Source organism: Girardinichthys multiradiatus, chromosome 5 (assembly GCF_021462225.1).
Source record: "Girardinichthys multiradiatus isolate DD_20200921_A chromosome 5, DD_fGirMul_XY1, whole genome shotgun sequence".
NCBI classification, from domain to species: Eukaryota; Metazoa; Chordata; class Actinopteri; order Cyprinodontiformes; family Goodeidae; genus Girardinichthys; species Girardinichthys multiradiatus.
This window is the reverse complement of record NC_061798.1, coordinates 6,777,226-6,801,267: the sequence shown is the minus strand read 5'-3', so window position 1 is coordinate 6,801,267 and position 24,042 is coordinate 6,777,226. Positions and strand designations below refer to the sequence as shown.

General features: G+C 42.5%; 4 protein-coding genes across 4 annotated transcripts in view; 2 read left to right on the top strand and 2 right to left on the bottom strand.

The window, feature by feature from the left end:
* LOC124867716 (sphingosine kinase 1-like) overlaps nt 1–4,632 on the bottom strand; it is a 67,543-nt gene extending 62,911 nt beyond the window's left edge. The window contains exon 1 of the mRNA XM_047364298.1: nt 3,914–4,632. Coding sequence (XP_047220254.1) covers nt 3,914–4,340 — 427 coding nt within the window. The 5' untranslated portion in view covers nt 4,341–4,632. The remainder of the gene's footprint in view (nt 1–3,913) is intronic.
* An 11,029-nt stretch (nt 4,633–15,661) lies between these two features.
* LOC124868137 (histone H1-like) lies at nt 15,662–20,174 on the top strand. The gene is made up of 2 exons (XM_047364971.1): nt 15,662–17,013; nt 19,719–20,174. Exons 1-2 carry the CDS (start codon nt 16,403–16,405, stop codon nt 19,729–19,731), a joined length of 624 nt encoding a protein of 207 aa, XP_047220927.1. The 5' UTR covers nt 15,662–16,402; the 3' UTR covers nt 19,732–20,174.
* A 710-nt stretch (nt 20,175–20,884) lies between these two features.
* On the bottom strand, nt 20,885–21,491 carry LOC124868141 (histone H2A). Its single transcript, XM_047364974.1, has one exon. The coding sequence runs from the start codon at nt 21,489–21,491 to the stop codon at nt 21,105–21,107; it is 387 nt and encodes a 128-aa protein (XP_047220930.1). The 3' UTR covers nt 20,885–21,104.
* Nucleotides 21,492–21,745: 254 nt separating this feature from the next.
* On the top strand, nt 21,746–22,558 carry LOC124868140 (histone H3). The gene has a single exon (XM_047364973.1). The coding sequence runs from the start codon at nt 21,866–21,868 to the stop codon at nt 22,274–22,276; it is 411 nt and encodes a 136-aa protein (XP_047220929.1). The 5' UTR covers nt 21,746–21,865; the 3' UTR covers nt 22,277–22,558.
* Nucleotides 22,559–24,042: the final 1,484 nt, after the last annotated feature.

Sequence of the window (24,042 nt, the reverse complement as noted above, 5' to 3'; positions counted from 1 at the left end):
TCAGTGCTTGCTGAGAGTCATGATTTAAAAACACCAACAGAACAACATGATCTGCAAAGGGCAAAGAAGTGACCCTAAGGTACCCAAACCAGACACCCTACCTCCCCATGACTACACCTTAAGCTCCTCTTCATACACACCACAACCAGGATCAGGGACATGGGCCAATCCAGACGGAATCCAACCAGCACCGGGGACTGTTTTGGTAATACGAGCACCGTTTAGCCCTTAAAAGCATCCCCTGCACCTCATACTGCCACAGTACTCCCCAGGAAATATCTCAAGGGACACAGCCTCCTCTAGATCTACAAAACACATGTGGACCTGACAACCAAACTTCCATGAACCCCTTGGCAGTTCTGCGAAGGTTTGACATCAGTTTCATGTTAAGTCCACTCTCAGATCTAGAATACTGGATTGTTTTCCCGAATAAATAAATAGCCGATTCTAATGTTTGCATCTCGCTCACCAATATTTTGCTTCTTTAAGCTCATTTAAGGTTCTCGGCAAAAAAAGTAACAATTATTTAGGCTCCAAGAGTAAAATAAAATGAATTATTCAAAAGTAGTAACAACTACAGTAAAAAACCTGCCTCCACCTGAATGAAAGCAGCAGTGGGAAAGGAAGAGCAGGAGCAGCTAATGGAGACATTTATCCCACGGCAGTTAACTTATTCAGCCACCGCTTCAGGTTACACCCTCAGCAGCCAAGTCACAATGTGTGTCCAAGTCAACAATGAAGTCAGGATTTCCAACAGGTCTCCTCTTTCCTCAGTGACTGCATCATGTTTAATTTTGTTAAAGAAAGTCTGCTAATGGGAAAAAGCTAAATGGGTCACAGTGTGCTGTCTATGTGATGCAGTAGGACAGATTGGAGGGCAAATAATAAGATAACTTTTCTCAGACTATAGGGCTCAAACATTAGGATTTTCACACCTGGTTCTATTGCCTGAACACAATATACAGTATGTCACAAAGGTGAGTACACCCCTCACATTTTTCTCAATGTTTTGTTATGCCTTTTCAGGGGACAACATTAAAGTATGACACGTTGATTCAATGTAAATTAGTCAGCGTACAGCTTGTGTAACAGTGTGAATGTTCTTTACTTTAGTTTATTTACATAGAGTAGTGAGATAATGAGGCAAAATTGCTCTTTGAGCACAATTACACCAGCTGTCATGATTTCTCACCGAACAAACGGTACTTTGCATAAAATTAGGTAAGAAACTTAGCCTATAAGATCATTTAGAGGAAATTAATGATCTCACTGCAGGTCAGAGTTCATTTGTGATGGGGTATCTCCAGAAAGTGATGAGGGCCACTAATAATTTTGGGTAGCACACCAAAAACCAAAACACTGAACAGAATATCGGGAGTTTAGGTCTGATGTAAAATATATTTTTGATTTAAAAAAAACCTAATAATTAGTAAGTTTGTGTTTTCCATATACCCAAATATCAGGTGATTTGGTCAATAAAAACGGGTTTTCAGCCCCTGCAAAATCTTGTAGCATATCAATGATATTGTTATACTGCAACTCTCTACTATGGGAAATACAAATAAATAAATAAAGGATGTTCTGTTTATTTTTTGGCATTTATACACCAGTTCCCAGAGTTCTCAGTCCTTTTTGAACCCATTGTTAAGTTATTAATATAATGTTCACAACGAATTTATGCCAAATATTTTTACATAGGTCCATTTTTTAATATTGTACCTATAACAACCACAGAATATAAACAAGAAAAAGAAAAACAGATGGATATATGCATCTTTAAGACAATTACATACTGCAAGAATGAACTGAAACTCCATCAAAGCTTGTCCTTTCCTTTCTTATATTCATACGTTTAAAATGCTATATAAGGGTGTGCCTTGGCAGTTTTGATAGTTCACTAAACAAAATATACCTGGTTTATATTAAAGGGTAGTTTGCTAATAGAAGTAGCCTTTATTGTATGCAGCTAAGGGAAAGGCTAGCAGCTAAAATGAACATATCCTTTGATTATTTTACATTATTTTGTGAAATTTTACAGCTCTAAGAATGTACCTAAGAAATACTGATGAGAATGACTTTCATAAGTGTCGATTTATGAAGAACACAGGACCACAGCAAACTATATTATTAAAGACATTAATACTTTAGTTCTCAGAGTTAATAATAAACTGATAACTAGTTGATTAGGAGAGGTAAATGGTCTTTTCCCCTCTGTCTTGAGGGGTAACCCTGGCACAGGTAAATACAGGTCCTTCTCAAAATATTAGCATATTGTGATAAAGTTCATTATTTTCCATGATGTCATGATGAAAATTTAACATTCATATATTTTAGATTCATTGCACACTAACTGAAATATTTCAGGTCTTTTATTGTCTTAATACGGATGATTTTGGCATACAGCTCATGAAAACCCAAAATTCCTATCTCACAAAATTAGCATATCATTAAAAGGGTCTCTAAACGAGCTATGAACCTAATCATCTGAATCAACGAGTTAACTCTAAACACCTGCAAAAGATTCCTGAGGCCTTTAAAACTCCCAGCCTGGTTCATCACTCAAAACCCCAATCATGGGTAAGACTGCCGACCTGACTGCTGTCCAGAAGGCCACTATTGACACCCTCAAGCAAGGGGGTAAGACACAGAAATAAATTTCTGAACGAATAGGCTGTTCCCAGAGTGCTGTATCAAGGCACCTCAGTGGGAAGTCTGTGGGAAGGAAAAAGTGTGGCAGAAAACGCTGCACAACGAGAAGAGGTGACCAGACCCTGAGGAAGATTGTGGAGAAGGGCCGATTCCAGACCTTGGGGGACCTGCGGAAGCAGTGGACTGAGTCTGGAGTAGAAACATCCAGAGCCACCGTGCACAGGTGTGTGCAGGAAATGGGCTACAGGTGCCGCATTCCCCAGACCTGGGCTACAGGGAAGCAGCACTGGACTGTTGCTCAGTGGTCCAAAGTACTTTTTTTAGATGAAAGCAAATTCTGCATGTCATTCAGAAATCAAGGTGCCAGAGTCTGGAGGAAGACTGGGGAGAAGGAAATGCCAAAATGCCAGAAGTCCAGTGTCAAGTACCCACAGTCAGTGATGGTCTGGGGTGCCGTGTCAGCTGCTGGTGTTGGTCCACTGTGTTTTATCAAGGGCAGGGTCAATGCAGCTAGCTATCAGGAGATTTTGGAGCACTTCATGCTTCCATCTGCAGAAAAGCTTTATGGAGATGAAGATTTCATTTTTCAGCACGACCTGGCACCTGCTCACAGTGCCAAAACCACTGGTAAATGGTTTACTGACCATGGTATCACTGTGCTCAATTGGCCTGCCAACTCTCCTGACCTGAACCCCATAGAGAATCTGTGGGATATTGTGAAGAGAACGTTGAGAGACTCAAGACCCAACACTCTGGATGAGCTAAAGGCCGCTATCGAAGCATCCTGGGCCTCCATAAGACCTCAGCAGTGCCACAGGCTGATTGCCTCCATGCCACGCCGCATTGAAGCAGTCATTTCTTCAAAAAGATTCCCGACCAAGTATTGAGTGCATAACTGTACATGATTATTTGAAGGTTGACGTTTTTTGTATTAAAAACACTTTTCTTTTATTGGTCGGATAAAATATGCTAATTTTGTGAGATAGGAATTTTGGGTTTTCATGAGCTGTATGCCAAAATCATCCGTATTAAGACAATAAAAGACCTGAAATATTTCAGTTAGTGTGCAATGAATCTAAAATATATGAATGTTAAATTTTCGTCATGACATTATGGAAAATAATGAACTTTATCACAATATGCTAATATTTTGAGAAGGACCTGTACATCTAACGATATATGATGGCCCCTGGTGCTCTGTCTCCAAAGTACATAAACTTTAACCTAAAACCAGCTTTCATCCTCGTTGCTAACGACCACTCACCGTCTCTGAGGCGCTGTTGCCGGGCAGAGCGTTCTCGAACGGCTCGAGCCCACTTCTCTGCCTCCTCCAGGTTAGCGTGCGGGTCCTGGAGCGCCGCGAGCCGAAAGCACTGCTCCACGCGCTGCCGCCACGGCGCAGAATTCATCCAGCGGCGTTTCCTCAGCGGGTAAAAGTAGGCTGCAAAGTACGCTGACGGGTCTGCCTTGTCATCCTCTCGGTAAGCCCGGCAGCCGACGCAGTCCCCCAGACTCAGCACCACTTTTTTCCGACCGACAGGTGCTGACGCGAGCCTCTGGACGATGAGGTCCTTCTCGGTCAGGTTTACGAAACACCTGACTTTTCGGTTGCTGATCAATGTAAATTCTCCGTACAAGGTAACAGGACTGGAAGCGGTTATCAAGTCAGATTCAGATGTCCACTGGTCCATCCTGTTCGGATGTCAGAGTGTGAGACGCGGATGGGATCCGGGACACAGCTCGAGCTGGGCTATCACATCGCTGATGTGACGTGAGCGGAGCGGAGACTGCGACTGAGTGAGAAGGCTCCCACTGCTCGGACCTTTGTCAAGTTTCCAGGAATATGACCCTCTTGATCCGGTTGGATTTCAAAATAATAGTCACATTTTAGCTACCTGCGAGAACACTGAAGTTCAAGTTTAATAAAACAAATAGATGTTAAGCAAAATTAATCAAACATATGGATTTTGAGCTAAGTAAAGAGAACTCACACAAACCAGAAATGAGAGAGGTTGTTTTTCATAACTACAACGTTCTGCTTCGTATAAACATTTTACACAGTAGCGCCATTATTTTCAATGGAAACTACGGTGCCGTGAAAAAAACCTGCTCTGCTGCAGATGTTTGTATTTAGCTACCGATTAAACTTAAAGATTTCAGATTGTCAAAAAAAACATTTATTATTAGACAACGATCACATTAGTAAATAAAAAAATATTTATTTGATAATTCATTTATAAAACGCATCCAAGCAAAGCCCTGTCTGAATATATTATTGCCCCTCTTGTTAAATCATGAATTATCTATGATTTAACCAGATTTTCTGGCAACGCCACCCATGCCTGATTACTGCCAGATCTGCAAAATCAGGAAATTTCATAGAAAAAGAAAAATTAGGTTCGCTAAGAGTCCTAAAAAGCAACACATAATTCGCCAATCTAATAAAACTCGGGAACTGATGAGAAACTAAATCACTGACATCCATTACTCTGTTAATAGTTTTAAAGCCTAAGGTTTTGGGACTCCAGTGAACCACAGTGAGAGCAAGTATCCACAAATAGAGGAGACATAATGGGAAATAGTGGTGAACCCTCCCATTAGTGGCCGGCCCAACGAAATTAATCCACTCACCACACTTTGAGAGATCATTCAGGTGGTCACCTCAGTATGGCCAGAGTTCCTGATTTAACGATAATAAAAAAAGACTGGGCAAAAATGGCATCCAATGTGAAAACCACTGCTGACCAAACATAACACAAAGGTTCTTCTCACAGAAAGCATCTTGATGATCCAAGACGTTTGGAAAAAATATTCAGTGGATTGACGACACAAACATGAAACTTTTTGAAACATTTGCCTCCTTTTACATCTTGCATTAAACTAATACAACCTTTCAGAAAATGAACATCAGTCAAACCAACAGTCAAACATGGTAGTGGTACTGTGATGCTCTGGGCTGCTCTGCTACTTCAGAACTTGGACAACTTCTTGTAATAATGGAACAGTGAATTCATTATTTCAATAAATGCTGATTAATTTCTGGATTAAATAATCTTAAATGTTTTAAATTTATGCGTTTTCTCTCATATCAGTAGAAGAAAACTCTAAAATTGGCAGAGACTACAGCAGCCCTTTTTCCGCGATACATTTCTTTATCAAGTTCTTCAAACACATCAGTTCAACAAATATTTACTGATTATAAAAAGCTGTGATCATTCACAGAATGTAATCAGACAGAATCATAATTTTATGATTAACTTTACACCCAATGAATGTCTATATTTCTTCGTTTTTGTTGGCTTTACATTACTGAGCTGCAGAGCTGCAAAGCTGTGTAGTCTCAGAGCAAGGAAAAAAAAGGTGGTGCTTCCCCCTAGTGGTAAATATGTGAAAGACGGCAGCGCAAAACAAGAACCTACACGTCTGTTGTGATGTCGCTCGGTAATTGACATGTACACTCACCGGCCACTTTATTAGGCACACCTGTCCAACTGCTAGTAACGCAAATTTCTAATCAGCCAATCACATGTCAGCAACTCAGTGCATTTAGGCATGTAGACATGGTCAAGATGATCTGCTGCAGTTCAAACTGAGCATCAGAATGGAGAAGAAAGGTGATTGAAGTGACTTTGAACGCAGCATGGTTGTTGGTGCCAGACAGGCTGGTCTGAGTATTTCAGAAACTGCTGATCTGCCGGGATTTTCGTGTACTACCATCTAGGGTTTACAGAGAATGGTCCGAAAAAGAGAAAATATCCAGTGAGCGGCAGTTCTGTGGGTCCAAATGCCTTGTTGATGCCAGAGGTCAGAGGAGAAAGGCCAGACTGATTCGAGCTGATAGAAAGGCAACAGTAACTCAAATAACCATTCGTTACAACCAAGGCATGCAGAAGAGCATCTCTGGACGCACAACACGTTGAACTTTGAGGCGGATGGGCTACAGCAGCAGAAGACCACACCGGGTGCCACTCCTGTCAGCTAAGAACAGGAAACTGAGGCTACAATTTGCACAGGTTCACCAAAATTGAACAATAGAAGATTGGAAAAACGTTACCTGGTCTGATGAATCTCGATTTCTGCTGCGACATTCAGATGGTAGGGTCAGAATTTGGCATCAACAACATGAAAGCATGGATCCATCCTGCCTTGTATCAACGGTTCAGGCTGGTAGTGGTGGTGTAATGGTGTGGGGGATATTTTCTTGGCAGACTTTGGGCCCCTTAGTACTAATTGAGCATCATGTCAACACCACAGCCTACCTGAGTATTGTTGCTGACCATCTCCATCCCTTTATGACCACAGTGTCCCCATCTTCTGATGGTTACTTCCAGCAGGATAACGCGCCATGTCATAAAGCATGAATCATCTCAGACTGGTTTCTTGAACATGACAACGAGTTAACTGGACTCAAATGGCCTCCATTTGAAGTGTAGCCGACAAATCTGCAGCATCTGTGTGATGCTATCATGTCAATATGGACCAAACTCTCTGAGGAATGTTTCCAGTACCTTGTTGAATCTATGCCACGAAGAATTAAGGCAGTTCTGAAGGCAAATGGGGGTCCAACACGGTACTAGCAAGGTGTAGCTAATAAAGTGGCCGGTGAGTTTACCATGCAGTTAGACTTTATGAGAGAATCAAAAACAGCTTCATTGTAAGTCAAAACAACAACCCAGCTATACCATGAAGGATGTTCATTTAAAAATACAAAAATAATTTTATTGTGATATTTTTTATCACCTCAATAATACACTGCACATGCAATGTTTTGATGAAACAAACCCAAGTCTCTATTTGTAGATCCAAAACAAAAAGGGGTTTTCATGAATGCCTTCTTAAAAACAACATGAAATTCCAAATTTTACATATCAATTGTATTCTGTTATGATGGAGAGCTTGCTGTATTTTGTTACATTTAATAAATATGTGCACAAAAGTCTGATTAAAATAACAGTAAAAATTTTGGTTAAATAATGACAAATAATTTGTGTTGTATGTAACATTTTCCATTTTAAGTAGATCTTAATTGTCAGTGAAAACCTTTCTCTAAAAAATAAACAAGTGTCCATCTGCCTGTGCTGAAGGGTCACATTTGTACCATTTTTCAATTGTGGTCAGGGGCTAAACACAGTCATTCAAAGGGCCACAAATGGCCCTCAGGTCACATTTTAGATACCCCTGATAGAAAGCCTACATAGTTGTATGGGATGTGCAACTTAATACAATACCTTGCAAAAGTGTGCCCTTTGAACCTTTTCACATTATTTCATGTTACCACAACGACTTCAGTGTGTCTTGTTAAGATTTAATGAGATCATCCATAACAAAATATGACCATATTTTTCTGTGTTTAACCCTAACTGTCTCCTTAACAACTAAAGGAGCTATTGCTGCGGCCAACTCTGCGATTCACTCTGTTTTTCATTGCAGGGATTTTACCACTGGCTCAGAGCACATCTGTTTAGATGTGTTTTTTTCCTAGATGAAGCTATTAAATTAGATACGGCTGCCAGTAACTTCACTTTTTTCTTTAAAATAGAAAGTAAACCTGGATCATCCCTTCTCTTTCATCTTTCTGCATGCTCTGTCGTCTCGGACCCCCATTCGGTCATGGTAGCTGGTCGCTCACACTAAGCCAGGTTCTGCTGCAGGCTTCTTCCTGTTGGAGTTCTCCTCTCCACTGTGGCTACACTCAGGGAATGCTCCAAAGGTAACAACTCGGGGGTGGGAAGTCACCTTCTAGGAAGACAAGGACTCTAAACCTTATATAATGTTATATCCATATGTTAGAATGGTGAAACTCCAGACCTGAATCCAACAGAAAATTATTGGCAAAAGTTGAAAATGAATATTCATAGATGTTCTTAATCCAGTCTAACTGTGTCTGAGCTGTTAACAAATAACAGCAGGCAAAACTTTATTTTCTAGATATGTAACGCTGTCAGAGACATATCATAAAGACTTGCAGCACCTTCTTCAAATGTGTGAGATAACAAAGCTGTTTCAAAGCAGAAAGAAAATCTTGTCTAAAATGAATAAGTAAATGAATCAACAAAATATAATAATTTTCAGTCTGTTCATGTTTAATTGTTATTTTATATTTTCTTATTTATCAACAGTTATTGATGTAATAACATTTGATCTCTTAATAAGTCATCTCTGATCTTCGCCTACCAGGAGACTGTCCTCCCACACCGCCTCGTAAACATTTTTTCTGGGTGATCTGCCAGGGACGGGTTTGGGAAGGCACCCACACACATTTACAGTGAGGCATTCATAGTGATTGGTGACTTTAATAAATTCCTCTGTACTTTAATAAAGATGTGTGTGTACTGCTGTTGGAGTTGTTCTTCTAAACTCCTGCGCGTTCGTTTATTTGGTCAAAGCATCTCAATTCTGTACGAGAAACTAGACTTGAATCTCTAAGAAAGAAAAACACGGACTAAGTAATAAAGTTGTTCACCCGGCTGGGGAGAGACAGGAACACATCTGTTTTTCTCTCCCCTGCACCGTTCTTTTATCGAACACACATACTACAGGAAATATACATTTTACATTTGTTGTGCAGCCCTTCTCAGTTTTCTCACACATCTTCAGTGAGAGGAGTACCATGCCTCCCTAATACACTGCCGGCTTCTCACGATACAGACAGAAAACACCTGCAAGCTTTAACCTTGAATAATAAACACTCATTGTGTGACCACATTAGAGGCTACTGTTTAAGGATTTTTCTAACTCTCAAAAGCATAACTAAAAACTCCTAATAATAATCAATCTATAAGCAGCAAATCCCAAATATATCTTAGCTTTAGCTACTGATGATAAGGCATTTATATTTCCACAATTCCCCCTTTTGAAGTCTGTTAAGACTTCTCTAAAAGAATACAAAAAGTAAACGTCTATACCAGAAGCCTAAGCACAGCGGACTTGAATCAAATTCTCAACACCCCTTCAGGCTCCTCGTCGTCATCAGGGATAGCCAACAAAGGTATCATATGAGGGGGTGTGGTTGCCTTGCCTTCAATAGTTGCAGTAATAAAGCGCACAATCAAAGATCTAATACATGGTACACAACAACGTCCACACGTCACCATAATAGCCACAAATACTGCTATGGAAATAAACAAAGACATGATTAAACCTGACCAATGTCCAAACATACCAATCATCCAATCCTCAAATGGGTTATCAATACCTGAATGTTCATGCATGGTTGCGGATAGCGTTTTGAGGCCTGCTAAGGCTTTCGACACCGATCCGTCTGGTGCTGTATTGTTTGGAATAAATGTGCAACACATATCTCCAAACATTGCCCCCCTTTTCTGCTAGAAGCATATCCAGCGCCATTCTATTTTGTACTGACATAAGGGAAGTAGGTCCTGTTTGATCAGTGAGTCCCTCAACTGCATCTCGAGTTAAGTTCACGAGGCGTAGGATATTGTAATGAATATAATTGATGCGGTCGACATTCTTGTTAGGGGTCACAGGGAAAAGGGCAGCAATGATTGGTATATTCTGAAATCCTGCAGAAATTTGGTCAGCCAATTTATATTAATTTGGTACTCCCCTAGGGACACCTATAGCATCTATATAGGTGGGGGAGCCCTGACTTAAATCAAATCCAGCAGTGCTACGTTTCATAATATGCCGTCGCCTTCTGCGGGTGAGAGCTGTTTGTTGGGCATGTTTAGTGGGTAGACGTTTAAGGTCCTTACTCAAAAGAATAAGGGGAGCCTGTAATCTCACCATTGCACACACCCCTATGGTATTCTTAGGTATGTTGGTAAGTAATCTATGTCCACCACAGTAATAATAGAGTCCAGATCTGGCCCAAGGACCAATAACGTTACCCGGTGTAGTAATATTACACCAATCTGATGGGATTTGCCCCACATTCACTTTGGGGGTGGATGATGTGCAGTTAAAGCAAGTATACGTGCCATTGGCATTAGTAGGTGTGAACGGTCCTGTTTTAGTATTGTTAGGAATGGGAGGGAAAATGCTGGCCAAAGTTGTACAGTTAGCAGGAGACGCCTCGTTGGTCAGTTGAATTATGCAATTGTAACCCCAATTGTCCTCTTGGTAGAGGGGAGCAGGGTCAGTAGTTAAATGTGGTCTTGCAGCCACGCATGCCACACAATCTGATTTACTTTGTTCTTTGGCAGTCTGAGCTATCCATTGGAGCCAGAGGTTATCTTCAGTATATCCCGTGGATATACTGAAGATATTGAAGGATTGTCTGACTCTGCCTGATTGGAGTGGTTTCCGAAATTTATCTTGATGATGCCTTCCGGATTCTGTGTGTTCCATCCTCGTTGAAGACCAAACATGAAATGGGCGTTGTGTGTTCCTAGGGGGTTGTGTGTCAAGGATTTAAGGGTTAAAAGGCATGGCTGTTGCCCGTTTGAAGCGGTATTCGGTAAACTACCGCGTATCAGGGATATGTTTAGCGCTTCAGGTTTAGGTGTCGAGTCAGGGTTAAAAATATTGCTATTCCATGGTCTGCTGTAATATATAGTATTTCCCCACCCCCTACCGCACAAAGGGGTGGGTGTGTCTGCACTTGTGGACTCACAGTGTGTGGAGAGTTCAACATTAGCACATAGGTAATAGTGGATCCTCGTCAACCATGTGCTGCCTGAGATTTGGTAAGAGCTACAATTGATAACGTCGCAGAGATCAAATTGGAAAGTCGTGGTCGCACCGAGAGTGTAATTTAATTCTATTGCCCCAAACGCCTGGAGGCATTTATCTCGACCCTGGGGTTTGGATTGTCTTTTATTGATCCTGGGATGACTGGAGTATGTCTTGAAAAGAAGTTCACACAACAATCCTAGAATCAATGTAACAGTGAAAAATGATACAGCACCTATACCTCCCATGACCCAACCCTTAAGGGGCCTGGGTCCTAACTTTTGATCTCCCATTCTTTTCAAAGGTACCTGTAAAGGAAGATAAGGATCAACAATATGTGTTGCCCTGCGATGGACTGGCGACCTGTCCAGGGTATACCCTGCCTCTCGCCCATAGGCTGCTGGAGATAGGCACCAGCTCCCCCGTGACCCACTATGGAATAAGCGGGAGAAAATGACTGACTGACTGACTGTTCAGTTCAGTTCTTTGGTGGGAAAGCAGCTACAACCACCAGTGAAAGAGAGGAAAGCTCAATCACATCCGCCTCTTCTGTGTGATGTCCTGGTCTTCACTCACAGGTGTAGACTGACCTGGAGCTAATAGGTCTCACCAGGGGATTATTCTGCCCCTATTGGTGGGACCACTGATCTGACGGTGCACCTAAGGTGTAGACTAACCTTTAGGTGTAAATGAACGCTTTCTCACCCTAGGGGATTATTCCGCCCCTTGAATTGGGTTAGAAGGGTCTTCTGGTGGGCTGGTGTTGTCCCTCAGGTTCTGCTGGACCTCTGGCAGCGATCTCTGTGGTGCCTCTGCTGCTGCACACTGGCTCCAATGATACCACGTGTCTCCTTTGCCCTTGAGCCTCACCGCATGTGAGCCCATTCCTGTTAGGTATGGGCCCGTTATGCACGGATGAGGACCCCACACCTTCCTCAATTTCTTCCGCTAGACTAGTGGGCTCATTGACTGGGGGGGCTTATTCTTCTTCAGTCTTCATCAATGTGGCCTCAAACGTAGCATGCACCCCCACACAATATGTATATCAAAATGTCCAGCTCTGTCTCGAGATGTGTGCTATTACTTTTATTGGCATTTTCAGTTACCATGGGGACATAATTAACGAAAATCCATGCCACAAAAACCCCATAGAAATGAATAGAGTCAGGGATGGAAGAAATCATTAAAATTCATTGTTTTTTGGGGGTCTGCTGTGTGGACATACGTTCACCTAGAAACACAGTTTAACTTTCACTTTGTAGAAAAATCCGTCATCTTTTCATAAGCGAAAACGGTATTTTGATATCTGCTACCTTTTCCCTAAATTTAGACTTGAAGTGGAACAAAGTTTGCAGGAAAATACAGCAGCTAGAGTGGAGATGTCAGTTAATTAGAGCCGTTTTTTTTTTCAGGGAAAATGATTTTTAACTCACTGCCAAACATTTTTCTCTACAATCATCATTTTTGGTAAGTTTGTAAGACCGGGCCTCTGCTTTCACATAATCTCTTTGAAATTGCTCTAGGTCTCACAGGTTTCCATCAAACCTCTCACGATCTCCAGGAGTCAATTAATTCTCAAGCCCTCTTTCATGTATTTTCAGTGAAAGTTTGAGCAGCAATCCATGAGTGACAACATTTATTTTACTGTAAATTAAGTAGAGCTATGGAAATCTCCATGATTGGTGACAAGGGATGGTTATCAGACTGATCAATGTCAAACTGACAGATACTGTACAGAATAACACACTCCTACAGTTTTAGGCTACATTACAGCAAAAGAAGGATTCATAATAATCCTAAATACTTAAGCAGCTCAAACCAGCAGTGGAAAACAGGATTTATTATTAATGCTTTCAATCTAAGTGTACCAGGTGTTGTTTAAAATCTGAGCCATGGTTATATATTTGTCAGATAGTATATATATGTAAGCTGTTTCAAGTGGGTTTACAACAGAGCTCTACAGTTTCAGTCGTTAGGACTTTCAGAATAAAAGTTTAAATTTGCTGTAGTTAATATTCATATATAAAGCTGATAAAATAGTACGCTGGGAATTTAGCATAGGAAGCAGGTTCTATATAACTGATGGAACTAACCCAGACCTGAAAGGACGAGGATGGACTTTCAAAATAAGACAAAACATACTCCAAAAAATAAAAGCCCTCATATTTCACACAGCAGATAATTGCAGCATTGGTCTTAACAGTACTGCTGGGACTCAATCAGTGATAGAAAAGGGTATAAATTATCCCTTCAAAATAAGGCTTACTGAAACTTTCAATTTACAAGCCTCCATCTTCCGTAGTTACTATTGATTTTTAAGTTGATAATAGCATACACAAAGATTTTAGAATAGCAAGCAGTTTCTATATAACTAAATGGAACTAACACAGACCTGAAAGGACAACTATGCTGCACTTTCAAAATAAGACAAAACATTGTTGTGATTATTGTTATGAATATATTATTTAATATTAATATTAAATAATAAATTGCTGGTGAGTACCAGCAAAGCTCTACCCACACATTCATTAATAACACTAAAACATTTTATGAACACAGACTGATGTGTTAGAATTTTAAAAGAAATAATTCTGAATTTGAAGAAAAGTGATACTTGATTTTCCTAACTATACAAAATAAAAAAAATAACTTGCACTAAAATGTAAATAACTTCAGAAGTCACCATAGGCTGTATTTGTATATCATCTAATTCAATAAAATGAAGCCATTATGTTAAGGCCTCAGGGGTTCTATTTCCTATAGGCTTCGCCCTTTAAGGCTATCGCTATTTGAGCAGCAGGATGGGGAGGAACATGTCAGTCTCAGGCGGTGGGAGCACAGTGGCCAGACCACATGTCTCTCCACATAAACGTGCTGGAGCTTCTCACAGTGTGGAAGGTGACACAGCATTTTGCTCCTCTGCTGCAGGATCAGCATGTTCTGATCCACACAGACAACAGAGTGGCAGCAGCCTACAGCCAGGGAGGTGTTCTGTCGGCTCAGCTGCTAAACATTTCCAGGCGGCTGCTGTGCTGGACGCGCATGAACCTGCTCTCCATCAGAGCAGTGTACATCCCCGGTGTCCTGAACAGAGGAGCGGACATCATGTCCAGAGGTGGTCCTCGTCCCGGGGACTGGAGTCTCCACCCCGAGCTGATTGTTCAGATCTGGAGCAGATTCGGGAGAGCATCAGTGGGTCTTTTCGCCACACGGAAAAACGCACAATGCTAGTTGTGGTTCTCACTGAGCCCACGGGAGGATCCACCGTTAGGAGTGGACGCCTTTGCTCACAGCCCGTGGTTGAAAACGCTCCTTTACGCTTTTCCTCCAGTTCCGAGAGGAACAGCTCTCAGTGATTCTCGTAGCCCTCGAGCGCAAAGGCGCGCCATGGTTCCCGAACCTGCAGCAGCTGGTGTCAGGTTGCCCATGGCAGCTGCCGTGGAGAGAGGATGCACTGCTCCAGGCGGGAGGGGCGATCAGGAGCGTTCCTGAGTTAGGTCAACGTCTCTGGGTCTGGGAAAGACAGGCAAAAATAAGACTGTGTGGGCAGTTTCAACCATATCACAGAAAATCCAAACTTGGGAAAAGGGTTGTGTGCGTTTTTATCCATTCCTCTTTACTTGGTACAACCAAAATGAAATCCAATGCAAGCAATAGGCTTGAACCTCTGTAACTCAAAGGGTACCTAACATGCTGAAAAACATCAATCTTTTAATTGGTAGCTTGAGGCTAATCAAGAATATGCCGTTTGGATAAGAAAATGCAGAGACTTGTCTTCAGTCTATCTGCCATGACATCTAAGTGTCTGGTTCTCACTCAATAACATTTTAGTGATGGCTACTGACCATGATATCACTGCAATGAGTTGGTTGGACTTCTTTTGATAAGCTTAGGCAGGTCAGTTGAGCCTTTTTGCAAGACTGTGCATGACCCTCCATGACACATTTCAGTGTTCGTAGCGTCATCTGTCTGTGCCAGTGTCCTGCACTACCACGCTCCAGCAACCAGCCTGTGAGAATGGAAGTGACCTAGAAAAACCCACATGTACATATAACAAGGAGTGATTCCACCACCCCCTTTCCAAGGCTGAGGGGGAGGCCTGGGCTATTCCCTGTCTCTTTAACTTGGTGTAACTTCAGTTCAATTAATGTCCTTCACGTTTTTAGATGTGTCCCTAAAAAAGTTTTACTTGAGGCACAAGTCCAGTCTATTGTTAATGTGTAAGATCCTTGTAATCTAGTTACCATATAATGATAGTGAGTGACAATATCCAAACCATTTGTAACTTGGGACATTAGAAAGCGTGACTATGACAAATCTAGTTTAAAATACAGATAATTAAGAAACAAGTCAATTAAAGGCAAATATGTTCAGTTAATTAACATTTTATTCAGGCACACAAAGGGAGCTAAAACACAATGAATCTGTTTCGCACTGACTCTATAAAGCCCAGCGCAGGCTGACAAAGTGTGGAAAAGACTTAAAAAATGTTCAGTTCGAGCACAATTATGATCTAGAAGTGAATTTTCATTGATATCGGGAGTCCAGAGCAGAAAAGCTGACTGTGATCAGCGCTGTTAGGAAGTCTGGCAGCGCCATGAGACTCCATCATCAGTGTGTTTGCTGCCGCTACAATATCTTCATTTTAGAAGAAAATGATGCTCAAGAAATGGCTGTTTTTATTCACAGTCTTTACATAAACATGTTAGAAAGCCTTCAGACAGTATTTGATGTGGAGGAAATGATTTGACGAGGAGAAAGGACGGAAAACACAGCGATTATCAGCGTGTTCCGCTGTGAATCGGTGCAGTTTTCAAGCTCCAGTAACAAAGTGCAGAGAGCCTCCGAGATGTTTATGAGCCGAACATGAAGAGAAACAAGTCCGCTATGGAGCCTCTTTACTGTCAGCCTGCAGCGCTGCTCCAACGCGGAGTTTTCACCAGTTTTATGCCGCCGAGAAAACACAAACAGAAGCCGTCCGTGTTGCACAGAGCAGCCGCGGACAGGGCTGAGTCTCCACGGTTCTCATGGTGTGTTTAAGGGCATCCTGCTGCTCCGGTTTTCTCATCTCTACACTCCGACTCTCGTTGTAGCGCCAACAAGGAAGGAAGGAAGGAAGATGGCAGAAGTCGCTCCAGCTCCAGCTCCCGCTCCGGCCAAAGCGGTCAAGAAGAAGGCCTCCAAGCCCAAGAAGAGCGGCTCCAGCGTCAGCGAGCTGATCGTGAAAAGTGTGGCCGCCTCCAAGGAGCGAAGCGGCGTGTCGTTGGCCGCCCTCAAGAAGGCTCTGGCTGCCGGAGGATACGATGTGGACAAGAACAAAGCCCGCGTCAAGACCGCCATCAAGAGCCTGGTCACCAAGGGCACCCTGGTCCACACCAAGGGAACCGGAGCCTCCGGCTCGTTCAAGATGAGCAAGAAGGTCGAAGCCAAGGCTGCGAAGCCCGCCGCTCCTAAAGCCAAGAAGCCAGCCGCAAAGAAGCCCGCCGCAGTGGCCAAGAAGCCCAAGAAGGCGGCAGCAAAGAAACCAGCAGCGGCCAAGAAGTCTCCAAAGAAGGTCAAGAAGCCTGCAGCGGTGAAGAAGGCAGCCAAGAGCCCTAAGAAGGTCGCCAAGAGCCCTAAGAAGGTGGTGAAGAGCCCTAAGAAGGTGGTGAAGAAGGCTCCCGCAGCCAAGAAAAGTCCAGCGAAGAAGGCAGCTAAGCCCAAAGTCAAGAAGGCAGCAGCCAAGAAGAAGTGAGCTCCATCCACAACAAACATAATTAACTCAACAAAGGCTCTTTTCAGAGCCAACACCTCTCTCTTAAGAACTTATTTCATTAGTAAAACACAGTCAGATAAAATTCTCTCTCCAGCTAAAACATTGACAGGCAGGGGTGCTTCTACATCTTGACCTGCAGAGGCTGTAGAGCCCCCAGTCAGCATCTGACAAGAGCTCGAAACTGAAATGATGGTTAAACTGCTTCAGTGGTAGGACGTCTGGCTCTTTTAAAGGAACCAAATCTTCAGGATCTTAAAGGAACGGTGCTGTTTAAAAAGATTTGATCAGTTATGGAGAGTCTACATATTGTGAAGGGCAAGCTATATATATATATGTATATATATATATATATATATATATGTATATATATATATGTATATATATGTATATATATGTATATATATATGTATATATATATATATATATATATATATATATATATATATATATATATGTATATATATATGTATATATATATATATTGTGTGTGTGTATAATCCCCAAATAGTGGACTAATTTTGGGAAACAAGTGAGGGTGAAATTCACAGAAAAGTTGAGTTATCTGTACTAAGATTAATAGTATATCAAAGGTACAAAATAAAACCATATTATCTTTATGCAAACAAATCTTTATATATTTTCATGAAATGAAGTATAAAATATCAAATACCCATGTATTTCTTGCATTAATATCACTTAATTGCTATAAAAAATCTAGAAACAAAATAGAAGAGAAAAAAATGCACCTGAGTTGCTTTGGCAGAAACAAAAATCACCTCCTGCACCATTAAATGTGAAAAATGATTAGTAATAAAAAATATTATTAGAGCCAGAGGGAGCCTTAGGGTGTGGGGTAGGGAATAAAAAACACATTATTGATAGAAAGGAGAACAGGTGAGGACTGATGTCAGGTTGAATTTTTTTTTGTCATTTAATTATTTCCACAGTACTATAAAGGTTTGGGTTAGGATATGAGGTTTTCAGCTGCACTAGAACCCCTCACAAGTCTTCTGCACATTCTTTTGGTAAAATGCTGCTCCAGACTAACCAAGAGATGGATTTTTTTCCATATTTATTTTTTAAACCTGCCACCTCTATGCTCAGACATACCTTAGACATGCATCTCTGAAGCTATTTTGTATGTTTCGGAGCAGCAATGCAGCAGCAGCACACAGAAAAAGTAGAGGATGGTACAGGGCTGGAGGTGAAAATAAATCAGTGAACACGTTTAATTTCAGGGTGAGGTTATGCTACTAACAGATTTTACAGAGTATGACCCTAAACACATCTGCAAATCACTTGTTAAAAATCTGTATGTATAAGAAAGCCTCAACAGATGCTGCTTTTGTATGTTTTGTAAGTCAAACGACCCCCTCAGGGTTTAACTCATTCCTATACCATTGGATGCACATGGTCCTCAAGAATGGTTCGGTAGTCCTTGGCAGTGACGCGCCCATCTAGCACAAGTATTGGGCCAAGGGAATGCCATGATATGGCAGCCCAAATCATCACTGATCCACCCCCATGCTTCACTCTGGGCAACAGTCTGGGTGGTACGCTTCTTTGGGGCTTCTCCACACCGTAACTCTCCTGGATGTGGCGAAAACAGTAAAGGTGGACTCATCAGAGAACAATACATGTTTCACATTGTCCACAGCCCAAGATTTGTGCTCCTTGCACCATTGAAACCGACGTTTGGCATTGGCATGAGTGACCAAAGGTTTGGCTATAGCAGCCCAGCCGTGTATATTGACCCTGTGGAGCTCCCGACGGACAGTTCTGGTGGAAACAGGAGAGTTGAGGTGCACATTTAATTCTGCTGTGATTTGGGCAACCGTGGTTTTATGTTTTTTGGATACAATCCGGGTTAGCACCCGAACATCCCTTTCAGACAGCTTCCTCTTGCGTCCACAGTTAATCCTGTTGGATGTGGTTCGTCCTTCTTGGTGGTATGCTGACATTACCCTGGATACCGTGGCTCTTGATACATCACAAAGACTTGCTGTCTTGGTCACAGATGCGCCAGCAAGACGTGCACCAACAATTTGTCCTCTTTTGAACTCTGATATGTCACCCATAATGTTGTGTGCATTTCAATAATTTGAGCTAAACTGTGCTCTTACCCTGCTAATTGAACCTTCACACTCTGCTCTTACTGGTGCAATGTGCAATCAATGAAGACTGGCTACCAGGCTGGTCCAATTTAGCCATGAAACCTCCCACACTAAAATGACAGGTGTTTCAGTTTCATTGTCCAACCTCTGTGACGCCATCATACATCAGAGATCTGATTGTTCCATATATTCCTAACAGAGCACTTCGTTCTCAGACTGCAGGTTTAGTGGTGGTTCCTGGAAACTCTAGAAGTAGAATGGGAGGCAGATAGTTATCAGGCTCCTCTCCTGTGGAAACAGCTCCCGGTTGTAGTCCGTGAGGCAGACACCCTGTCTACTTTTAAGGCTAGGCTTAAAATTTCCTTTTTGATAAAGCTTATAGTTAGAGTGGCTTAGGTTATCCTGAGCTATTTCTGTAGTTATGTTGCTATAGGCTTAGGCTGCTGGAAGACATAATGACCACTTTCACTCTCTCAGCTACATTCTTATACTACTCTCCAATTTTGCATTGTTTGCTGTTATTTAAGCCTTACATCTTATGTTCTCTCGGTTTTTTCTCTTCCTAGAAGCTACATCTGACCTGGCTCTGTGTTTAGCTGTGGCACCTTCCTGTAGGGGGACATCGGCTGAGCTGCTGCTGCCAACAACTTAATGCTAACCTTCTAACCTTCTGAAAAAATGGCTGGAGGCGAGACTTCAGTCGCCAAAGCTTCAGCCGGTTTGGGGTCAGTGGAAACAACAGTTACCGTACTGAGTAGAGCTAAATCGAGTGGTGCAGAGCCGCGCCGGCTAAAATGAGCCAGTGGAAAAGGGGCATACCTGTATGTGCTGTCTTTCATACTCTAGACTTGAAAACTGGCTCAGATTTGATCTACTTCGCTGTCTTTCTCTCACGGATGAAGCCACTAAAGGAGATACTACTGCCTTTAACATTATACTTTTTTTCCTATAGAAAGTACTCCTGGATCAGTGCTTCTGTGTTCTTTTTGTGTCTCTGCTCTGTTCTCTCAAACCCCCAGTCGGTCGTAGCAGATGGCCGCTCACACTGAGCCTGGTTCTGCTGGAGGTTTCTTCCTGTTAAAAGGGAGTTTTTCCTCTCCACTGTCGCTACATGCATGCTCAGTATGAGGGATTGCTGCAAAGTCAACGTCAGGGACTGTCCACTGTCTCTACATGCTCATCCAGGAGGAGGGAATGCTGCAAGTCACTGACTGGATGCAATCTGCTGGGTTTCCTTAGATAGAAAAACTTTTTATCCAATTTGAATAAATAACTGAATCTGACTGCACTGTTCAATGTTTAGGATTAACTGGAATTTATGTACTTGACTTCATATCTGTATGATTCCATTGAATTGACTTTGTAAAGTGCCTTGAGACGACATGTGTTGTGAATTGGTGCTATATAAATTAAAGTGAATTGAATCCAACATGGGAAGGTGGGTGGGCAATTTATTTTCCCCAAACACCAACAGGCTGGACTCAGGTCTTCAAATGATGCAGTAGTGAATCAGCCAGAGATCGAAAAGAAATTTGGAAAAACTCAAATCTTTCTCCCTGCTAAATTGAATAGAATTGAGAACTTACACAACTTTTGGCCTTTAAACAAATCAACCATCGGCATATTTGTTCTATGTTTCATAAAATGTGTTTTATTTTAAAAGCTTTGAGACACAATTTGATGCATAACAGGAGATAAACATTTAAATCCGTTATATTTGTTAGACTAAGACCAGTAACTTTATCAAGAACCTGTAGCAGAACCTCCACTTTACCTTTAAAGTTGTGAGATGCTAGTTTTACTGTAGCTGTCTTGTAAAGATGTTGAAGACCTGCTTTGACTGGACCATTATATATTGCTGGACATAATAAAACACGTAGTGGTCTCCGAGCTCTCAAAGAGGGAGTGTGTGGCTCTTAAAAGAGCCGTTTTGGGTTGGTTTCTCCGCAGCTTTACTTGGCCTTGGCGGCCTTCTCGGTCTTCTTGGGCAGCAGCACCGCCTGGATGTTGGGCAGCACGCCGCCCTGAGCGATGGTGACTCCACCCAGCAGCTTGTTGAGCTCCTCGTCGTTGCGGACAGCCAGCTGCAGGTGGCGGGGAATGATGCGGGTCTTCTTGTTGTCGCGGGCGGCGTTTCCAGCCAGCTCCAGGATCTCAGCGGTCAGATACTCGAGCACAGCGGCCAGGTAGACGGGGGCTCCGGCTCCCACTCGCTCCGCATAGTTGCCTTTACGCAGCAGCCTGTGAACACGGCCCACTGGGAACTGTAGTCCGGCTCTGGACGAGCGGGTCTTGGCCTTAGCTCTGGCTTTTCCTCCGGTCTTGCCTCGTCCGCTCATTTTTAACTCTTCTTTCTGGAGATTGGTCTCGAGAAAAATGAGATGCTGCGACCGAAAGCCTCGTTTATATGTCTGCGGAGAGAGCGGGACTCTTCCTGACAGACCAACCAGAAAAGCTTCCTGCAGAGCGGGACGCGGAGGGGAGTTTGAGCGGACTTTTTTGAAACGGAGCCACCACCAATAAGCAGCCACGGTTGAGCCGAGGAGGTGGGCTCTCTAGGCGGATCCGAGCTGCAGGAGGAGCCGCTGAGCAATCAGGAGCTGAAGGTGTCGAACAGCGTCACAGTTTCCCCGGATGCTGGATCTCTTTAAGAGCAGCGAGGCTCGGTGCTGTACCTCAAGTTTTCTGTCGGTGTTCCGAGAAAGCAGCAAACATGGCAAGAACCAAGCAGACCGCCCGTAAATCTACAGGAGGCAAAGCGCCCAGGAAGCAGCTGGCCACCAAGGCTGCTCGTAAGAGCGCTCCGGCCACCGGCGGCGTCAAGAAGCCTCACCGTTACAGGCCCGGTACCGTGGCTCTGAGGGAGATCCGTCGCTACCAGAAGTCCACCGAGCTGCTGATCCGCAAGCTGCCCTTCCAGCGCCTGGTCCGGGAGATCGCTCAGGACTTCAAGACCGACCTGCGCTTCCAGAGCTCTGCTGTCATGGCTCTGCAGGAGGCCAGCGAGGCTTACCTGGTGGGGCTCTTTGAGGACACCAACCTGTGCGCCATCCACGCCAAGAGGGTCACCATCATGCCCAAAGACATCCAGCTGGCCCGCCGCATCCGTGGAGAGAGAGCTTAAACTGCAGCTCAACAACAACAACAACGGCTCTTTTAAGAGCCACCAAACCTTCAACTATGGAGCAAAACCTCCAGCAGTTTAACCATCTGAATGTGTAGTTGGTGGAGGTGCATCAGCTTTCTGGAAAACATGAACATCTTGTCTACTTTCAGGCTCTAGCCACCAAGAAAAAGGCTTGTACATCTTTTCCTACATAGCTGAACACTGGGTGCTCTGCTGACCTTATTCCCAGGAATAAAACACAAGATTATAATGATCAAAAAATAAAGAAATCAAGTGTCACTGTTCATCTAGATTCTGTTGCACACAAAACTAATTGTACAGAACATAATGCTGGACTAAAACTGACACATTCTGGTAATTCTACAAATATTTGGGGGTTTTTCTAAATCAGTGATTTTAAAAAATATATATTTTTTGGGGAGGTTCAAGGCTTCTTGCTTAGTTTACTGAAATGTTTCTACTACAGTCACTTGACCTGTCCATATTGATACAAACACTACAGTATTCCTACTAGCACTACATATAAACCCTGCTATGCTGATGAATAGCATTCAACTGTACTTCAAGAAGTTGTTTCTGTGGACAGATGGTTTAATCATCTCTGGTAGTCGAGCTCAGGACCCGTATTCACAAATAATCCTAGCACTAAAAGGAGCTCCTAGTGGCGTCATTCTAAGACTTTTCTTACCATTTTCCCTCGCCTCGGTGAGGTGAAAGTTCACGAGTTATCTGAGGCGTTGAGTAGTGAGGAGGACTTCTACTGGGCTTAAGCAGACAAGATGGTGGAAATACCGAGAGAAAGGAGAGAGATTCTCTGAACAACAAACGCTACTGGCTCGATGGCTCAGGGATCCACCCTCCTTAATAGTCGAGTCAATGAGCACATAAACGTCTATAACAATCATACCATTATTAATATAGAGATAAGATTAACCTTATCATCCCACTAGTGGATGCACATTTTGAACAAGCTCATTCATCCTAAGTATTAAATGAAAGCCAACATGTGTTACTGAAACTTGCAAACTTTTTAATAAGAATCAATGGTTTCATTTAAAAGGCAACAAGAGAAACTTTTTTTTAAAGTAAACATTATAAAATACCTGTGCAGTTCTTCACTAGTGTGCATTAATACAAATTACATGTTTGAAATGTCACAGCAAAAATGTCCCAGAAGACAAGATGCATTTGACTGGCTTTGGTAAAACCACAATCATCAAATAAAACAAAGGCAATGATGAACTTTAACCCTGTGTTTACTTCACACACATGCTGCCATGACAGGTGAGCAATGAGCATGATGCTGTATTTAATGGCCTCAGCTCTCACTAAGACTGTTCAGGTCACATCATTAAATGTTTATTGTAACGGTGTAGTGATCGTGAGACTGAAACTACCCGGGTAAATTTGTATTGAAACTTGCACCGGGTTTTCAAAAGTTGGAGCCTTTCCACTTTCCACGTGCAATGGAAAAGGAGCAATAGTGTTGTGATCGTTTGCACTCTAACTTTTGACCCTGTGCTAAAAGCTCACATAAACCAACAAAGACAACAACCTTTCAGGGATTACAATGATGCTGGTGGTTCAGCTCCTTAACTGCTGTAATCTGAACCAAAAGTTGATTTGCTTATTTTGTGTTCCTAATGGATGTAATGAGGCAAGCTTTGGCACCTGTTGCATTCTGTTTTTGTTCATCTGGCCGCCTAATAACGGGTCATTTATGTTGGTTACCAATGAATTCCTCTCCTAGCAGAGAGAAGATG